Consider the following 17,062-nt stretch of genomic DNA (forward strand, 5'->3'; position numbering starts at 1 on the left):
CAATGAACTCTCCTGAGGCTCCAAAGCAAACATTTGCCCTGTGTTTAATTTTAGATGTCTGATTAATTACAGCAGGATAAAAAACAATATCCCAAACTGGAGTCCTAGCCAGCAAAATTGAATTTTAAAACGGAAGAAATTGCCATGCGAGAGTCTTTCCAAGTCTTCTTAGAAATCTGAGCACCACAATATTTCAGAGTGTAGGCAGCCGCAGCCCACCCCAGTCCCATTCTGGGCTGGGGGTGTGGGGAGAGGCCATTAAAGCCTGGTAATGAGAGGGCAGCTTTCATGTTAAAAGTGTGAACTAGTTCAAGATGCTTAAAAGGCCTGTCTGTTTCCTTGTAGAGTTGAAGAAAGCTTTAAAACCTTGTTTTGGTCCATATTTGGCTTGTCTGAGGTCATCTCGGTGGTGCTGAAATACGACCACAAGTTCATCGAGAATATTGGCTACGTGCTGTACGGGGTTTATAATGTCACCATGGTGGTTGTACTACTCAACATGCTGATAGCCATGATCAACAACTCCTATCAGGAAATCGAGGTAAGCCTGCTCCGAGCCTTCCCAGCCTTGGCCGGCCATAGCACTGCAGCAAAGAGGGTGGTGGCATCAGACGTGCATGCGCCCTCACGTGTGATGCTAAGACAGTAACAGACATTCTTCCTGGACTACGTTTTCTGTCAGTCTGCCACATGGCCTTGCTGCCACCGCCACATGGGAAAGCCTAGTGAGAGCAGAAGGCACCAGCCAGGATCACACATCATTCAGACAGGTGATGGTGGCCCATGGCACATCACAATGGCTATGTGCCTGTTCCCCTTCTGCCTGTCTTGTGCTTCTTACTAAGAGCCTACTGTGTGCCGAGACAATATTACAGTGATGATGCAGACTAGTCCCTGTGCCCAAGGAGCTCATGGAAAAGGCAGAAAATGGGGGGTGGAGAGATGGCTCAGTGGATTAAGTGCATGCTTAGCAAGCGTGGGGACCAGAATCTGGCTCCCCAGAACCTATGTAAAAAGCTAGGTGTGGCACCATATGCCTGTAATCCCAGCTCTGGGAAGTAAAAATCAGCAGGAACTTGGGAGCTCTCAGGCCTCGCTAGCCTAGCCTGACCAGTGAGCTTCAGAGTCATTGAGCCAACCTGTCTCCTCAAATAAGGTACATAGTGATGGAGGACGATCCCCAACATCAAACCATGGCCTCTACATGCACACACATAGGCATGTACACTCATATAGATCCATGCATGCACATCCCCCCTACACATACACATATGCAAAAATAAGCAAACAAATAAAACCAGATAAGGGCTGGCAAGATGGCTTAGCAGGTAAAGGTACTCGCTGTGCAGGTCCTGACGAGCAGGGTTCAGTCCCCAGAACCCACAGAAGAGAAGAAAAAAGAAACCAACCCCACAAAGCCATCCCTTGACCTCTACGTGTGTGCCATAGCACATGCATTCCCACATCACACACACACACACACACACACATACACACAGTAATAAGTAACATTTTAGTGTAAGGTAACCAACACGTCGCCATGTTCTGGGGTCAACACAAACAGGCCAAGAAGATGCAAAGCGAAGGGAAGGAGACAGACTGGGAAGCTTGGGGCCACGTAAAGATGAAAACCACTTTGCCAGAAAGATAACAGAAAGAATGCAGGCTGTGAATGAGGCCCAGAGCACTCACCCAGCATGGGCGAGGCCTTGGGTGTGATTCCCCAGTCATGGAAAGGGGGCGGGGAGGGGGAAGAGGGAGAAAGGAGACACTTTAAAAATAAAGACATTGAGTGTGCAGCTCAGTAGTTGCATTTGCAAAGCCGTATCTCAATCCCCAACTGCGAGAAAACAAATGGTATCTGCAGATGACTTAGTAAGAACTGAAATATACAAACCATGAGCAGCCTTAATAGAACATCAAGGAATTAAATCAACACAAATGAGCAATGATAGGAATCAAGTTAAATTGACTGTGATGACCCTGAGCAAGTCGATACTGTACAACTTAAGAAGAGAAAGAAGCCATAGTGGGAGGCAGCAGCAAGATGGCTGGCTCAGTGGGTAAAGGGGCTTGTTGCGAAGCTTGGTGACCTGAGTTCAGTCCCAGAACCCACATGGTAGAAAGAGAGAACTGACTTCAGAGAGTCATTCTCTGATTTCCACACATGTACCATGGCATGTACACACCCAAACACATATGCACACACAGTCATAATTAAATGTAATACAGCTCAGGTACACACCCAAACACATGTTCACACACAATACTAAATAAATGTAATACATCTCTTAAAAGATCAGTGTGCATACCTAGAATCCCAACACACATAGCAAGACTGTGTCTCAAAAACAAGCAATGGAACAGAATAAATGAAGAGTTTACCAAATGCTGGTAGTGGAGACTGCCAAGCCGCCAAGCCACCAAGCCGCCAAGCCGCCAAGCCGCCAAGCCGCCAAGCCGCCAAGCCGCCAAGCCGCCAAGCCGCCAAGCCGCCAAGCCGCCAAGCCGCCAAGCCTTATGAGAAAAGTGTCCAGGGGACCTTATGCCATTTTCCTATAGTACATCTTCCATTGGTACCTGCACTCACATGTGCACATACCTTCCTCCAGCCCAGACACACACACACACATACACACGTGCACACACATGCACATGCACACGTCTACCTTCTTATGCTTTGTAAGTTAGGGAGAAGTTCCTCAGGCGTTATTACATGAAAAATGCAAGTTGTATTTCTCCAAATACAAGCAGGCAAATCTCTGATGACTATGATGATACGCATACACACAAGCAGGGGAGGCAGAGAGGAAAGAATGCCAAGGGTGGGGCCGCAGCCCTCCTGTGGGACAGGGAGCTGGAAGTGGGCCTGCCGCACCGCCTGCCAAACCCTATGCTTCAATAATAAGAAATTATTACATCCATATTTATCATATTGGAAAATAAAAAACTTAATTCAATATGGATTTAAAAAAAAAGTAAAATCAGACTGTAGCTTAGGCATCAGTTAAGCATCAGGCATTCATTTTCTTACAGTGGTAGTGGCCAGAAGAACAAGCTATCCAAGCAGATGGTTCCTCGTGAGGCTGCCCTCTTGGGCATGCAGACAGTAGCCTCCCAGCTCTGTCCTTCCACGGCCCTCTGCCAATCTGATTGATCAATCTGCCCGTGTAACCTCTTCTAATGTCAAGCACCTTTTGAAAAGGTTCTGCCTGCGACTCCATTCACATCCCAGAGTGGTGCGGTAGGGCTACAGCAGATGGCTTTTGAGGTCATCTAGCCCATAATATACTCTCCCAGAAAGATCATTCTGGAACACAGACTTGCATGTTTTAAGACATCTGTGTGCCCACTGCAAGAGCACCCACTGGGCAAGGGAAAGGAGGGGGCTGGGCCTGAGGATCAGCTGCCTGTCCCCTTCCCCACCCCACCCACCCCGCTCCCTGGGGGGATGCAGCAACACGCCGGGAGGATGGGCCAGTGACATCTTAAGAAGCATCTTTATATGTTTGGTTTCCTATGCAAATAAGCTATTGCCAGTGAGTCCTCCTATCCGGCTGGGCCTCGGTTTCCCCAAGTGTAAGAAAAGGCTAACATTGCTTGAAGAAAACTCCTGGGTCTTTATATTTCCCTCCCAGAGATTTTTAAACAAACATATTGAGCTTTGGTCCACTTAGCCCTGGCATGAGAAGGTACGAAGTGCTTACTTGGTATAGGACTAGGCAAGCTCATAGCTCAGGGTGATGTCTGAAGTGGGCAGAACACTGGGGCCTAACCCCTCCCACTCTGAGCCCCAAACAACTTCTTGGCTAAGCCAGAGCCAGAGCCAGACAGTATTTCTGTCACCCATGAGCCATGAGCTACTGGATAGTGGGTACTCAAGAGCACATTTGGCCCTGGTGAGTGGATCTTTGTATTATGAGGACACTTGCTGATTCATTCACTGTGTGGTGAACACTTCCTGTCAGAATCCACAGGCTCTCCTGCTCCTGCCACGGCATCCCTCTCCACCTCCTCCATCTGGGACAGTCATGGCTCTCTCTGGAGCCACTGTGCACTGCCACCATGCCTGTCTGGATCCTCGCCCCCCAGCCTCCCATCTAGCCTTTTGTTTAAAGGATCAAAATAATTTCTTTTAAAATCGAGAAAACTCGATTCTCCTGGGCCCTCACGGCTCTCTACGGCTGGCGTTCGCACTGCCCAGTGGTTCACACTGCCCGGCACCTCTCCCACAATTGACTCACACATTCTCCATTCCACCTCACGCCCTCAGGCTGGCTGAGAACTACTCAGCTCTAATGTCAGCCGTGGAACAGACTTTGCTGAGCCCTGAGATAGGCCAAGCTCAGCTCAAGATCCTCTCTCAGCGTCGGGCCCCATCTCTTGGTCAGCCACAAGGTGGGCTGACAAGTGACTGATCCAACCATGCCATCAGCCAGACTGTGCACAGATCCATGAGATAGGCCTCCTCCTAAGCATAGGCCAGAAAGCACAGGGTAGAAGTTTCCTCTGTGGCAGGAAGCCCAGCCAAGGAGATTGACAATCTTTCTCGCCAGTGTCTGGCATGGCTGCATGTCTTTTATAAATATATACTTCCTTTAGCTCTTCTGGCCACCTTTGAAGCAGGTAATTAGTTTATGGTCCCATTTTTTTAAACAAAGCAACTGAGGTTCAGAATTGCCGAATCAGATGCCATAGTTGTCACAACTCACAAGGACCATGGCCAGGATTTGAACCCACACAGGTTCCAGTGTTCTTATCAGCACACCGCCCTTCCTCCTCTGGTTCCTGTCTTCCTATGTTACCTGGAGTGACCCCTGTTCTCACAGAGCACCTCGTCTATAAGACTCGTGTGTCACATTCCAGGGCAGACAAGTCAAATGTAAAACCTTCCCAATGAAAAGCAAAGGGTGGCTATGGGCTGATACCCCAGGGCTCCATCCCAGAAGGCTCACAGGGGCACATCTATGACGAGCTCACAAGTGCCCTGGTGTGTAGCCAGCACCTGGGCAAGCAGGCATTCACTTGATGCCTGCCTCAGAATGGGCAGGAGGCAGTGTTATCCACACTGCACCGATTCACAAGTTCAAGTCCCATAGTTAATACAGCTTTGAAATCAGATGTGTATGAATCTAAAACCCAACCCCAACCTCCCTCAAATGAATGAAAAGATACACAATTAAAAGTCAAAGTTTGAAAAGAAAAAAACCTATCCATCCCTACCCATTCCCTGGCCCGGGACTGACTGCCTTCTTGTCATAAGAGGCTCCAGGGAGTCTGTGGACAGAAGACGACTGACATCACCTCCCAGGGCCACCCAGCACAGCGGTCCAGACTTGACACAGAGTCAGAAGACCCAACTCTTGTGTTTACCCCAGCACCCAGCACCAGTGAAGGGAAAGGAGCAGAAGCCTGCCCTGCAGGCTGAAGTTGGGCTTTGTGTGCTGCATCCTATAGGCTAGCCCTCCTCACATTCCCTGCCATCACTCTGACCACTAAGAAATGCTGTGTCATGCAGTTTTGTGGCCACCTAGCCCCACTTGTGCATGGAGTACCTGATAGGAAGCTAGCCCAGACGGAGGCGGTTTGCATGTATAAAATTCACACTGAACCTCAGAAGTCTAGTGTTCAAAGAAAAAAAAAAAACACATCTCAGTAACTTTTTGTGTGTGGTGCTAGGTACTGAACCCAGGGCTTGGCACATTCTTGGGGTGTACCAAGCTACACCCCAGCGGTAAATTTTATAACAATGACTTGTTAACATGGCAACCCTTTAGCTCAATTAAATCAGATACATCGGTGAAGTCAATTTCACCTGTCCTTTTTTTTTTTTTAAACAGTGGGGCGGCGTAGAAAATGTCGGCTTTCCTAAGAGGGTCACCTCAGGTTCACAATGCACTGCTGGGTGACACTCCTAAAAGAAATGGCTAACGCCAAGCTATAGTAGCCAGAGCTGTAAAGTGGGGACCAGAAGGAGGAAGCTTCAGTGAAAACAGTTCTAATGAGCTGCAAGTGGGAAATGCTGGCAAAGGCACCAGTAGGGCGCATGGTGGGCAGGACGCAGCACTGGCCAGCCTTTTCCTCCTAGAAGGCCAAGGCAGGGATAGAGCTTTAAGAGTGGTGTGTGCATATGGCCTTAGAGCACTGTCCTGCATCATAGCAGATGGGGTAAGTACGCACAGCCCTCCAATCTTGGCCAGCGAGCTGCTCTACGGCTGTAGACTTGGTCAGTCGGTCGGTCAGCCCTGCTTTCACTACATTCGATGTCATCGTGGTTTCTGACTCATGTGACTGTACCCTTGTTTCGCAGGAAGATGCTGACGTGGAGTGGAAATTTGCTCGAGCGAAGCTCTGGCTTTCTTACTTTGATGAAGGAAGAACTCTCCCTGCTCCCTTTAACCTGGTGCCGAGCCCTAAATCCTTTTATTATCTCATAATGAGAATCAAGATGTGCCTCATAGAGCTCTGCCAATCTAAGGCCAAACGCTGTGAAAACGACCTGGAAATGGGCATGCTGAACTCCAAGTTCAGGGTAGGTAGCCTACAGCCGAGCTCCAGATTCAGAGTAGGGTCTGTGGGGTAAGAAAAAGCAATGGGAGGCAGGAGGTAAGGGGAGGCTGAAGAGGGAGGGGGAAGGTGGGGGAGGAGCAGGGGAGACTGTGTTTGACTCCTTCCTTCTAACAAAGGGTGCCAGCAAGCCAGGAGCTGTGAGGGGCCGAGTTGCCTTACAGAATCTACCAGGCACCTCAGTAGAGCACCACCAGGCAGAATGTCCCCAAATCCCTTAGGGAGATGCTTTGAGTTCAGCAAACAGCCTGCTGCCTAGAAAGACATGGCCCCAGGAGAGGGGAACTCCCTAACTCAGTGGCTTCCAACCTTCCCACTGCTACAACCCTTCAATACAGTTCCGAAGGTTGCAGCGACCCCCAACCATAACATTATTTTCACTACCTCTTATAACTACAGTTTTGCTACTGTTATGAATCTTAATGTAAATATCTGATATGCAGATGGTCTTAGGTGACCCCTGTGAATGTGTGGTTTGACACAGGCTGAGAACCACTGCCCTAAGGGCATATGGTAGGCCCTAGGACAGTGAATAGAATATGAGCATAGAATAGCTTTTTGCAGAAAGAGGATGATCTGAGAACTGAATTCCCTGCCCAATCTCTCTTGCTTCTGTGGTCTCAGTGTTCATTGTATAGCAGAACCTCTGAGGAGTTCTAGAGGAAAGACAAAAAGAATTCAGGGCTTCCTTGACCAAATTGGGCCAATAATGGTCCGTTACCATGACGACCCTACAGCAACTCAGTTCCCAGGAGCAACACTCTAGGAAGCCAAGCCATTTCTAAATCTATTTCCAGAGGATCCCCTACAGCCCTGTATGTAGATATTCTCAGGTCCTGCATGCATGTGTATGTATGTAGATATTCTCAGGTCCTGCATGCATGTGTATGTATGTGGATATTCTTAGGTCCTGCATGCATGTGTATGTATGAATTCTTCTTTCTCTGCTCCAGAAGACTCGCTACCAGGCTGGCATGAGGAACTCTGAAAACCTGACAGCAAATAGCACCTTCAGCAAGCCCACCAGATACCAGGTAGCCACCCCTTACCTAAGTGTGGGCAGAGGTCGAGCCCACCAGGACGGGCCCAGTCACGTTGCTGCGTGAGCAGAGAGCTCAGCTCCCTTCAGGGCGTCTGCCGTGTGCAGGCTCTGTGCCGTTTACCGAGGAGGCAGAAAGTACCTCAGTGGCCCCTCCAGGCCACAAAAGGGGAGGGGAGAGACAAATGACAAACCCATAGATAGCATATGGCCTCAAACTGATAGATGTCCCAAGAAACAAAGAATACGATTAAACCTGAAGGAACCCAGGAAGGCCTGGCTAGAGGGGTGTCTTCACGGTGAGGAGAGTTGGCCAAGACCTCAGCCAGGAAAAGGAGGCAGCCCATGAAGCCTTGTGAGTAAAGGTGCATCCACAAAGATCTCAAGCTGCTGGGGGTGGGGTGGAGGGAGCGGAAGGTAAAGTCGGAAGGAAGACAGAGCCCAGCTACTCAGGACAGGAGCAGGGCCAAGAAGGTCCAGGAGAGGAGAGTAAATGCAGAGGCAGACACAGTAAGACTGTATTCAGCTTCAGTCATCAGGCAAGACTCCAGTAAGGAGGATATGTGTGCAGGTTCAGATGCAAGGACTGCTGGTTATAGTCAGGCTGTGTGAGTGGGCGGTGGAGAAAAACAGACATAGGCGATGCACAGTCTGGATATACAGCCGGCAGGACCTGAGGCTGGGTGGATTGAGGGGAAGGAGTGGCCCCTCCATGATGCCCAGTGTGCCCTAGGTGGCCTGCTGGGTCCTAGGGTCATCTCTGCACACCTGTCCTTAGACTGGCAGCCTGTAGAGATGGATGCCACAGAATTCTGTAACACCCCCATGCCCGCAATCCTGCATCCCTTCTTGAAACCTGGGCTAAGGCTTTGTTCCAGTCTGAACACGCTCCTGAGCAGTGATGAGTAGTAACCACAGGTCAGCTGTTAAATGCATGGGCATCCTTCCCCTACCTTCCACTCCCTTACGTGTCATCTCTCCTGGCTGTGATGTGATGTTGTCCTGGGTATCCCTTTCGACTGGGGTGAGAAGGTGACATGCCCCTGGTACTGCCTTCCCATGGGGGACCCTCACAGACCTGGCATCTCCCTGACACAGGTCTCGAGCTGAATCTCATCTGGGTTTCAGACGCCAGCTGTGTGCAGTGGAGAGGATTTAATTGTACAATTAAGAAACAGTTCAGCCTTCAAAGCGCGTACCGTTTTATCAGATGACATGAGCTCAAAATTGGCAACGGGCAGATCTCGAGTCTAATCGTGCACAGAATGGAGATGCCCAGTTTGGTCTGCTCTGAGCTGGTTTACAGTCTAAGTCCTCTGACCAGCGGAAGCCTCCCACCTCTCAGCTTCTCCGAGAAGAGCATAGATTTTTCTCTTGTCAACTGAGAAGATAGGAACTGCCTTATAGAAACTCGGTGTCAGGCGGAACCAGCTACAGAGATAAAGGGAGGATGATTGCACGTGAATGTCCTGCACCCAGATGAATCACAATCAGCCTAGTAGCCCTCTCCTATCTGCCTACCAGCATCACAGCCTCCAGCCAGCCAGCCTTAAATCTCCCCCGAATCCCTGCTGAGATGACAGAGATTGGATGCTTTTCAGCCTCAGGCTAGGGGTGACCTTGGGACACTGTGCTTGCCTGTCTCTTGTGGCTTAGAGAAAGGCTCCAGGCTACTTATTCACGTATTCCTCTTAGAAAGGCACAAAGGCACCTGGCAGGGATAGGGGGAAGCAGGGGGACTGAGACGACCCTTCTCTTTGCTCTTGGCCACTCTGGACCAGTGATGCTCTGTGTCTGGGCATCCTTCTGAGCTGTAGTCATCTATTCAGGATCTAAACTGACCTTGAGATGACCCCAAAGGACACGTGGAATCAGGCTCCCCCAGATTCTGGCAAATTTGACAGATTTGACAGATAAGAGAACTATCTGCCTGGCTGAGGCCTCACATCCAGTTGTGACCCACCTGATTCCGAGGGCACGTCTCTGTTACCCCACAACACTGCCCAGGTACTAGGCTGGCATCCCTCTTCCTGGTGCTTCCCCCCAGAGTTCCCTCAGCCCCTGCCTTCCTGGGACTTGGCAGTCTCTTGAGTGGGATCTGTCTGAATCTCCAAGCCTAGGGTGATGAGCCAGAAGGCTCTTAAGCTGCACCCAGTCACCAGCAGCAACAGGCAACACCAAAGAATGGATCTGAGGGTGGCCTGAGCCTGTTTGCCTGTCTGTGGCTCACAGGGAGCCCTCCAGGCTGCCTGCTCATCACACAGCAGTTTCCACGTGTACCTAGAACCTGAAGCCCTCAGTCCATCTCCCCAGAGCGGCCAGCACACTGAGTGCCTGTTCTGTCAGCCTTGTACACTGTAGTCACTGGCAAACACCCTAGAGAATCCCAGCAGTGCACTCTGCCCTATCGCCCTGAGCGGCCTGGCACCCTTTACCCAGAACTTAGAAGTTCCCTGGTGGGTCTCCGTTTTAAGCTTTTCAGTCCCACTGCCTTGTTTGACTGACTGTTCCTGCAGACCTTGGATTGCCAGATCCCCTCAGTATTAGCTGTTTGCTTTAGTTAGGTTGTTTCCTTCCTGGGCTTCCATGCCCAAGACACCAAACAGCAGGACAAAACATGATATTGTTGATATGGTCTAAGTGCACTCCTCTCAGAGTTGCCTTGTGGCCTGTTCCAAGAGTCTGTCTGTTAGGGGTACAGACCCCAATACTGACTCTCTGAGGGAAGCATTTCTCTATGACAAAGCATATAACCACATCCTAAAGACACCACAGAATCCAGGCACAGTCCACCATCTAAACAGATCTTGGTTTCATGGCACAATGAGGTTGTTCGGGAGGGAGAGAGTTTATTTTGTTACTGTTAGGGGGAAGTGGCTCGGTTGGGTTTCTTGAGACAGGGCCTCATGTAGCTTAGGCTGGCTTTGAACTTACTATGTAGCTGAGGCTACACTTGAACCCCTTTCCCCAACTGGCTTCTGGTTCACCTTCTAGCTGGGTTTTGCTGTGAGACAAACCAGCATGTCACAGACAAACGGACAGTGCTGCTTTTCCTGTCCCAGGGTCTCACACACATGACCATCATGTTTGGCTTCTACTGAGCGCCATTTTACCCATGCTTCCATAAGCTCCTGCTTTCTGTTGGCGGAGGGCTATGCCACGTCCATCTGGCTCTACCTCATTCGCCTTTGTCAGTATACAGTGTGTACTCTCTTCCTGGGCTGTGCTCTTGGCCACCTTGGCAGCACAAAGATCGCAGGCCCCAAGGAGGAGGATCTGTGTCCCCTCCTGCCTGCACCCACAGACCACACCGTAGGAGTCTGCACTGGGGAGGTGTGCCCCTTGTGCCTGGATGCTAGTCTCTGTGTGACAGCCCCTTCTTACTCACTGTGCATCTCTTCTGCATCTACTTTGAGTCTCCTCTGCTGAGTAAGGACACTAAAAATACTTCTGCTGCTAGCTAAGGTCATGGGGGTAGGGGCCAGGGACGGGGCCAGGGACAGGGGAGAGGCCATCTTCATGTAGCCAAAGGACTCAGTGGAAGGAAACAAGGAGCTGTCTAAAGTTCAGCACGAAGCAGCGCCCTCCCTCCCTCCCTTCCCTACATCCTTCCCACCCTACCCTACCCTGTCCCCATAACACACACACACTCAATGAAGCAGAGGAAACCTTCAATGACCGGCTTCCCCACACCCTTCTGGCATGCGTATCAAGGAGACTATCTTCTAACCACTTTACGGTTTCTGGTGCAGCACTACCGGTAATCTTGTCCTTCAGGTCCCTTGATGTTTGATTCTCTGCCCTTTGGACCCCAAAACTGTAGAACCCCACTCAGATCAAGCAGCCAGTAGCCAAGAATGGGCCATGTGTGTTCAAGCACAACTATGAGGCCAGAAATTCTCTCCCTTTGTGAGGTTGCCCGTCCACTGACATAGGCTTCTTTCTGTGAGAGGTCCCCAGTGCCAGTCCAAGCCCACTGACTAACAGATCCAGCTCCTGGGCAATGATTCTCATTCCCAAACCACGAGGGAATTCACCTCTTATTGCGGCTTTGGTTTTCATTTCAGCTAAACCTAAACCTTGCCCTCCCCTGCTCTCCATCTGTGAAGCCCTAGAGAAGTTCCCCACACTCTGAACTTGTAGAAGTTCTCTTCTGTAAGTAACAGTTCATCTGTCCCTGAGCTTCTGGCGAGATTGAGAAGGTTTCTGTGTGTAAGACTAACACAACACGGGCTGTAAGACACAGCATCCATGTCTGAGTTCCTTCTTCCTCTCCCACCCCCACATCATCATCATCACCACCACCACCACCAAGGTAGAGGCATGTGAACTGATCTTGCCAATTCAGACAGGAGCTTTGCAGCCACATTTTAAAGTGATAAGTATAGCCCTTGGGATGTTTCTGGAGACTTGGATTAATTGTATGACTCAATCCAGAGCACAGCAGATACCAACTACTAAATAGGAAATGGTGTGGTGATTTCTGTACCCACAAAATGGTGCCTCTCACCCCCTTTCATTTCTAGGTTCTGCCTTGCCATCTTCCTCATGCACAGCGAGACCCCATTTGCTTGCTTCACTGAGACAGAGTCTCACTGTGTAGCCCAGACCTGGCCCTGGCCCAGGAACTCACTAACCTCCTGTCTCAGACTCCTGAGTGTTGGTATTTCAAGCCTAAAGAAGGGCACCCAGCAGAGGCGCTTAATTATTGAGGTTTGCCTCAAAAGGCACCTAGCTTTAACTAGCACCCTTGTCCTTGGGTCAGCCTAAAACTGTGTAGTAGTCGAATGCTCAAGACCTCTTAGTTTAACGGGAAGTAGATAACTCCATTGTCTGCTGTGAGACTCTGTGAAGGACGATTTTTCTCTCTGTGTTTGTTTGGTTCATGTTTCCACTGAAGGTACCCAGGGGTGGGTACACGGTCCTGTCATGCAGATGTCCTGCTCCGTGGAGTAGAAGAATGTATCAGACACTTCAGGCACTGCGATGCTAACACCCACCTCTTGGGGATGAATGGGGACAGCTTGCTAATGAGCTGTTCCCACCAATCCAAACCATAGAGCCACAGGGAAGGGAACCCACAGGCATGGGTGAAGAAGGGCTCACTGGCCTGACTAAGCTTACTCGGGCCATGGGTGAAAGAAACTTAGCTCAGTGCAGATAAAATCTTAGGACCACAGCCTGGAGATAGATAGTCCCTGCTGACAAGATAGTCCCTGCTGAGGGCTTCGACAGGAAAGTGGCCCAAAGTGTCCGGTGCTTGGCATACCGCACAGTTCCGTTTTCCTGTGGTTGGAGACTCAGGACTGAGCCCAGGTCCACTATCATAGCTTCTGAACTCTAGAAAATGCTGCCATGTCCTCTTGATCCTAGGTGTAGCAGGTGAACCAAGCACTGGATGGGGCAGCGCCGGGGAACAGGGAACTCCGGCCCCTCTCTTCATGCCAGTCACAAGAGCCAGAAATCTCAGTTTTAGGGATATTTTTAACCTCTCTCATTTCACAGGAACCCTGGAACAACAAGCTGACAAATTCCAAAGCTCGGCTCCGCCAGGCTTCCTGACACACGGCTCTATTCTTGGTGTCCCTTACATGTAGTTCAAACTTTGTTCACCTAAGAGATACTTGTCAGTGAGTTATCTGGAAGCTAGGGACCCCAAACCCTTGCTCCTCCATAACTGGGGATGCAGGGTCAGGCCCATGCACATCTGGGAAGCAGTCTCTCCATCAAGGTCCAGAGGCTGACAGTGTGGCTGAGGCCAGCAACCCTCTAGCCTGGCCTGGGCTGCTCTCGTGAACAGCAGCTGCTCTGTCTCACCCGAGGGCTGCATTTGCCTGGCTGACCTGATAAGACTCCCCAGAATTCCCTGTCTGGCCAGAGCAACACTGGGCCTAGGGCCTCAAGCAGAGCCATGACTCCAAGATGGTTCTCCTTCCCTTTCTCCTCGGCTTGTCTTCCTGTCAGAGGGAAGTGTTCTGTTCTCACCTCCTGGGAGGTGGGGAGGTGGGGAGGCTATGCAGAGCTATGCCCAGGTCTCTCCACCAGGCAGAGCACCCTGGGACCACGCCAGCCTGCTAGGGTCCAATGCTGAGGCCTGGGCTGGGTGAGAGGATCAGACCCTGCCGGCCTCGCTGCCTCTGAGCGCTGCCGTGTTTCTCATTTCAGAAGATCATGAAGCGGCTCATAAAGAGATACGTGCTAAAGGCCCAGGTGGACAGAGAGAACGATGAAGTCAACGAAGGTACGGGAGAGAGGCCCCAAAGCGATTTCACTCTAAGTTTTACAGGCCAGGGGTCAAGCATGGTTCTCTCAGGTGGAGGCAGGGGTTGTCTGGGTTCTGTGTTCTTTATGGAGAATACCTGGCTCTTTAGTGCAAGCAGATGCATTCCCATGAGCTGGAAGGACCAAGGTCTTCACTTCCTCACTGAGGTCCACCCTGAGCCCAAACCCCAAGGCTACCCTGTTGTCTCTGCACTAGACCTGCCCCTCAGCGTCTACACCCCTCTCATCACTCCCTCTCCCACCCAGCATCCATCATCTCCACCCCGCCCTTCTACCTCCTCCTCTTGTAAGGAAGGCACATGATTAGATTGGCTCCTGGGTGGTCCAGGATCCCCTCCTAACCCAGACGATTAGCACCTGCCTCCACACGTCACCATAACATGTCACCTTAGTTCCTGTTTGCTGTGTGATATAACTTATCCTGAGAGGCCAGCCACTAATGATGACATTGTGGACATCATGGAGGTATGGGACATTATTAGGCATTATTAGTGACCATCATACTCAGTTGGCTTCCATCCCTTTGAACTCAGGATAGCCTAGAATCCCACCATTCACCCTTTCTTCTGTGGGCACATATACAAAAGGGTCGGCCCGTGCCTCGTTTTCAGAACCTACCACTGGCTCAGACCCAGCTGAGCATCGTGTCTCTGTTCCGAGATCTGAGATTATGGCGATAGCAGTTTCTCTGAGGAACTCTGAAGTGTGCCCTCTTCAGTGGCAGCTGGTGAAAGTGCAGGTCCCAGCCTAATGCCTCCCCACATCTGTGGCAAGCCCTATGGCCAACACTTTAGACATCAGCATCTGGTGCTTCCTGTGAACACTGGAGTTCCTGTCTACATCAGTCTCACCAAATGAGTTAGTTATCAGTCTAATTTAAGCAAGTATTCGTAAGGAAGAAGCAGATGCCCTATACCGGGTCATTAATCATGCAACACCTAGGATAAATATTGGAAAAACTCTTGCCTATGACTCGAGGTACCCTGTCTCCCCTCACATGGGCCACAGAGCTACCAAAAGAGCTTGGCCACTGAGTGACCCTTGACTTCCTATCTTGGGGAACCTAGCATATAGCCTGCAAAAACCAGCATTGTCCAGTCTAACTGCCGAGCACACAGGTCCAAGAGGCTGGTCAGTGGCCCTACCACTCCTTGTGGGTCCCAATTATTAAATCACGGGGTGCTTACTGCATCAGCTTCAAGTAGTGTGGGGCTGTGATGGACATAACTAATACACACTTTGGGGGTGGGTACCCAGATGTCATTTTAACTTAATTGATATGAGTCTGGGGCTTAGTGAAGCACCCTAATAAAAATAATGGGAATAATCATGTATATAAGACCTCTATACTTTATATATTTAAGCACACTGCATAGGAGATAGGAATAGTATACCCCACAAGCAGTGGACCCTTGCCAGAATTATGTCTGGTGTCTAACATGTGAGAAAAGAACCTTTCTACTCCCCTTTGTGCTTAATAAAGAGATTCCCACAGGCCCAGACCTATCGGGCTTCTAACCACGTGGGTCACTATGGAAACAGAAAATGAAAGTGACTGGTGGTACCCTATTAGGGGAGGAGGCAGCTGCAGACATCAGGGAGGCTCACATAAGGGAAGTCAGGCTGCTTCTAAGAACTAAGGGAAGCTGTGGTCGCCAGTTCTGGGGCTGCATCCATGTGCAGAGCCCTGTTCTCTGGTGCTTGGGGTTTCTTCCCTTGGCACATATATACAGGACCAAGCAGAGCCCCATGAAATGGCTGCCCCAGCTAATGAGCATCTTGCTTGACACCTACGTGTGCTAGCTCTGAGGCCAACGTTGGAGCCAGCGGTGTGTGAAACAGGTGCCTGAAAATTCACAGCCCTAAATTCCACCTCTCCAATCTGTGAAGGGAGAGGCTTTCCAGGAATGGGGGGAGGGCCTGTAATTGTGCACCGGAAACAGGCACTTTTCCCCGGAGATCTGTGGGTGCAGGGATCTCCGAGATTCCCAACACCCTCCCCGCACCCTCCACTCAGCCTCCCCAGGGCTGGACCTGCACCCAAAGTGCAGAACCTTCTTCCCGTTACACACACACACACACCCAGCAAGCCCTCCTGTCTTTGCAGGTGAACTCAAAGAGATCAAGCAAGACATCTCAAGCCTTCGCTATGAGCTCCTGGAGGAGAAGTCTCAGGCTACGGGAGAGCTGGCTGACTTGATCCAGCAGCTCAGCGAGAAGTTTGGGAAGAATCTGAACAAAGACCACCTGCGGGTGAACAAGGGCAAGGACATTTAGGGCCTGACTGCCCCCGCTTGGCAGGTGTGACTGACATCTAACAGCATTCCAAAGCCGGGCCAGGTGTCCCAGTCTCAGCCCCTCTGGGGAGGAGGAACCACTGGCTCTGTCCTGGGCACATGACTCATATCTATAGCCCAGGAACCGCCTGGATCCAGGATTGTGAAACTAAGCCGGTGGGAGGGACAAGCTACCCCAAGGAGAGAAGAAGTGCCATCAGACACATGAGACCTCCTGTCCAGCCTCCGTGGCCAAAGCAGGAAACGGCCATCTTGGATGCACATGTGTGTCCGCCCACTTGACTCAGGACGACAGCTGTGTCCTGGGAAGTCAGCCCCCTGCCCGAGTCCCTTCTTATTCCTCCCCGACACACACACACACACACACAACCAGAACCGGGAGGTGACCTGTGACCTACTCTTAAGTGCCAGATGAGAACCCAGATAGCCTAATAGTTAAATAGTTCTATTTGTTTATATAAAAAAAAGTTTAAAAAACACTAAATCAAAAATTGTACTGTAGAGAAAAGTTGTCATTGTTTAGAGAACAACAAAATCCAAATAATGTATTTTTACCTTTATTATCTTGTATTTACTATTTTTACCTAAAATGAGAAGAAATAAAATTACCTCATAAGAGCCTGGGGGTCTGTGTGGATGTGCTACTGGGCCATGTTTGACTGGGGGTGGGGGGGTGCTGGCTTTGGAAATCGTCTGGGTCAAGGCTGTCTGGGAGGACAGGACCAAACCACAGCCACCGTCTCTGAGAACTTGCAGCCTCTACCTTCACTGCCGAGCCTCACTTGCTGTTCCAGTCCTAACCCAGCATCTCTGAGGTCAGGCAGGAAGTGAAGGAAGCACTGCTGGAAGTGGGGAAGGCAAGGGTAGGTGCCCGGGA

At 50.4% G+C, this 17,062-nt stretch overlaps 1 protein-coding gene across 2 annotated transcripts in view; it reads left to right on the forward strand.

Annotated features, from left to right (window-relative positions):
* Trpc7 (transient receptor potential cation channel subfamily C member 7) overlaps window positions 1–16,655 on the forward strand; it is a 126,477-nt gene extending 109,822 nt beyond the window's left edge. For both annotated transcript variants that reach the window (XM_021180154.3, XM_029468419.2), the window contains 5 exons: window positions 346–541; window positions 6,311–6,532; window positions 7,521–7,601; window positions 13,772–13,847; window positions 15,996–16,655. In XM_021180154.3, coding sequence (XP_021035813.2) covers window positions 346–541; window positions 6,311–6,532; window positions 7,521–7,601; window positions 13,772–13,847; window positions 15,996–16,165 — 745 coding nt within the window. In that variant the 3' untranslated portion in view covers window positions 16,166–16,655. The remainder of the gene's footprint in view (window positions 1–345; window positions 542–6,310; window positions 6,533–7,520; window positions 7,602–13,771; window positions 13,848–15,995) is intronic.
* The last annotated feature ends 407 nt before the right edge of the window (window positions 16,656–17,062 follow it).

Source organism: Mus caroli, unplaced genomic scaffold, assembly GCF_978045245.1.
Source record: "Mus caroli unplaced genomic scaffold, Mus_caroli_1 scaffold_15, whole genome shotgun sequence".
In the NCBI taxonomy this organism is placed as follows: Eukaryota; Metazoa; Chordata; class Mammalia; order Rodentia; family Muridae; genus Mus; species Mus caroli.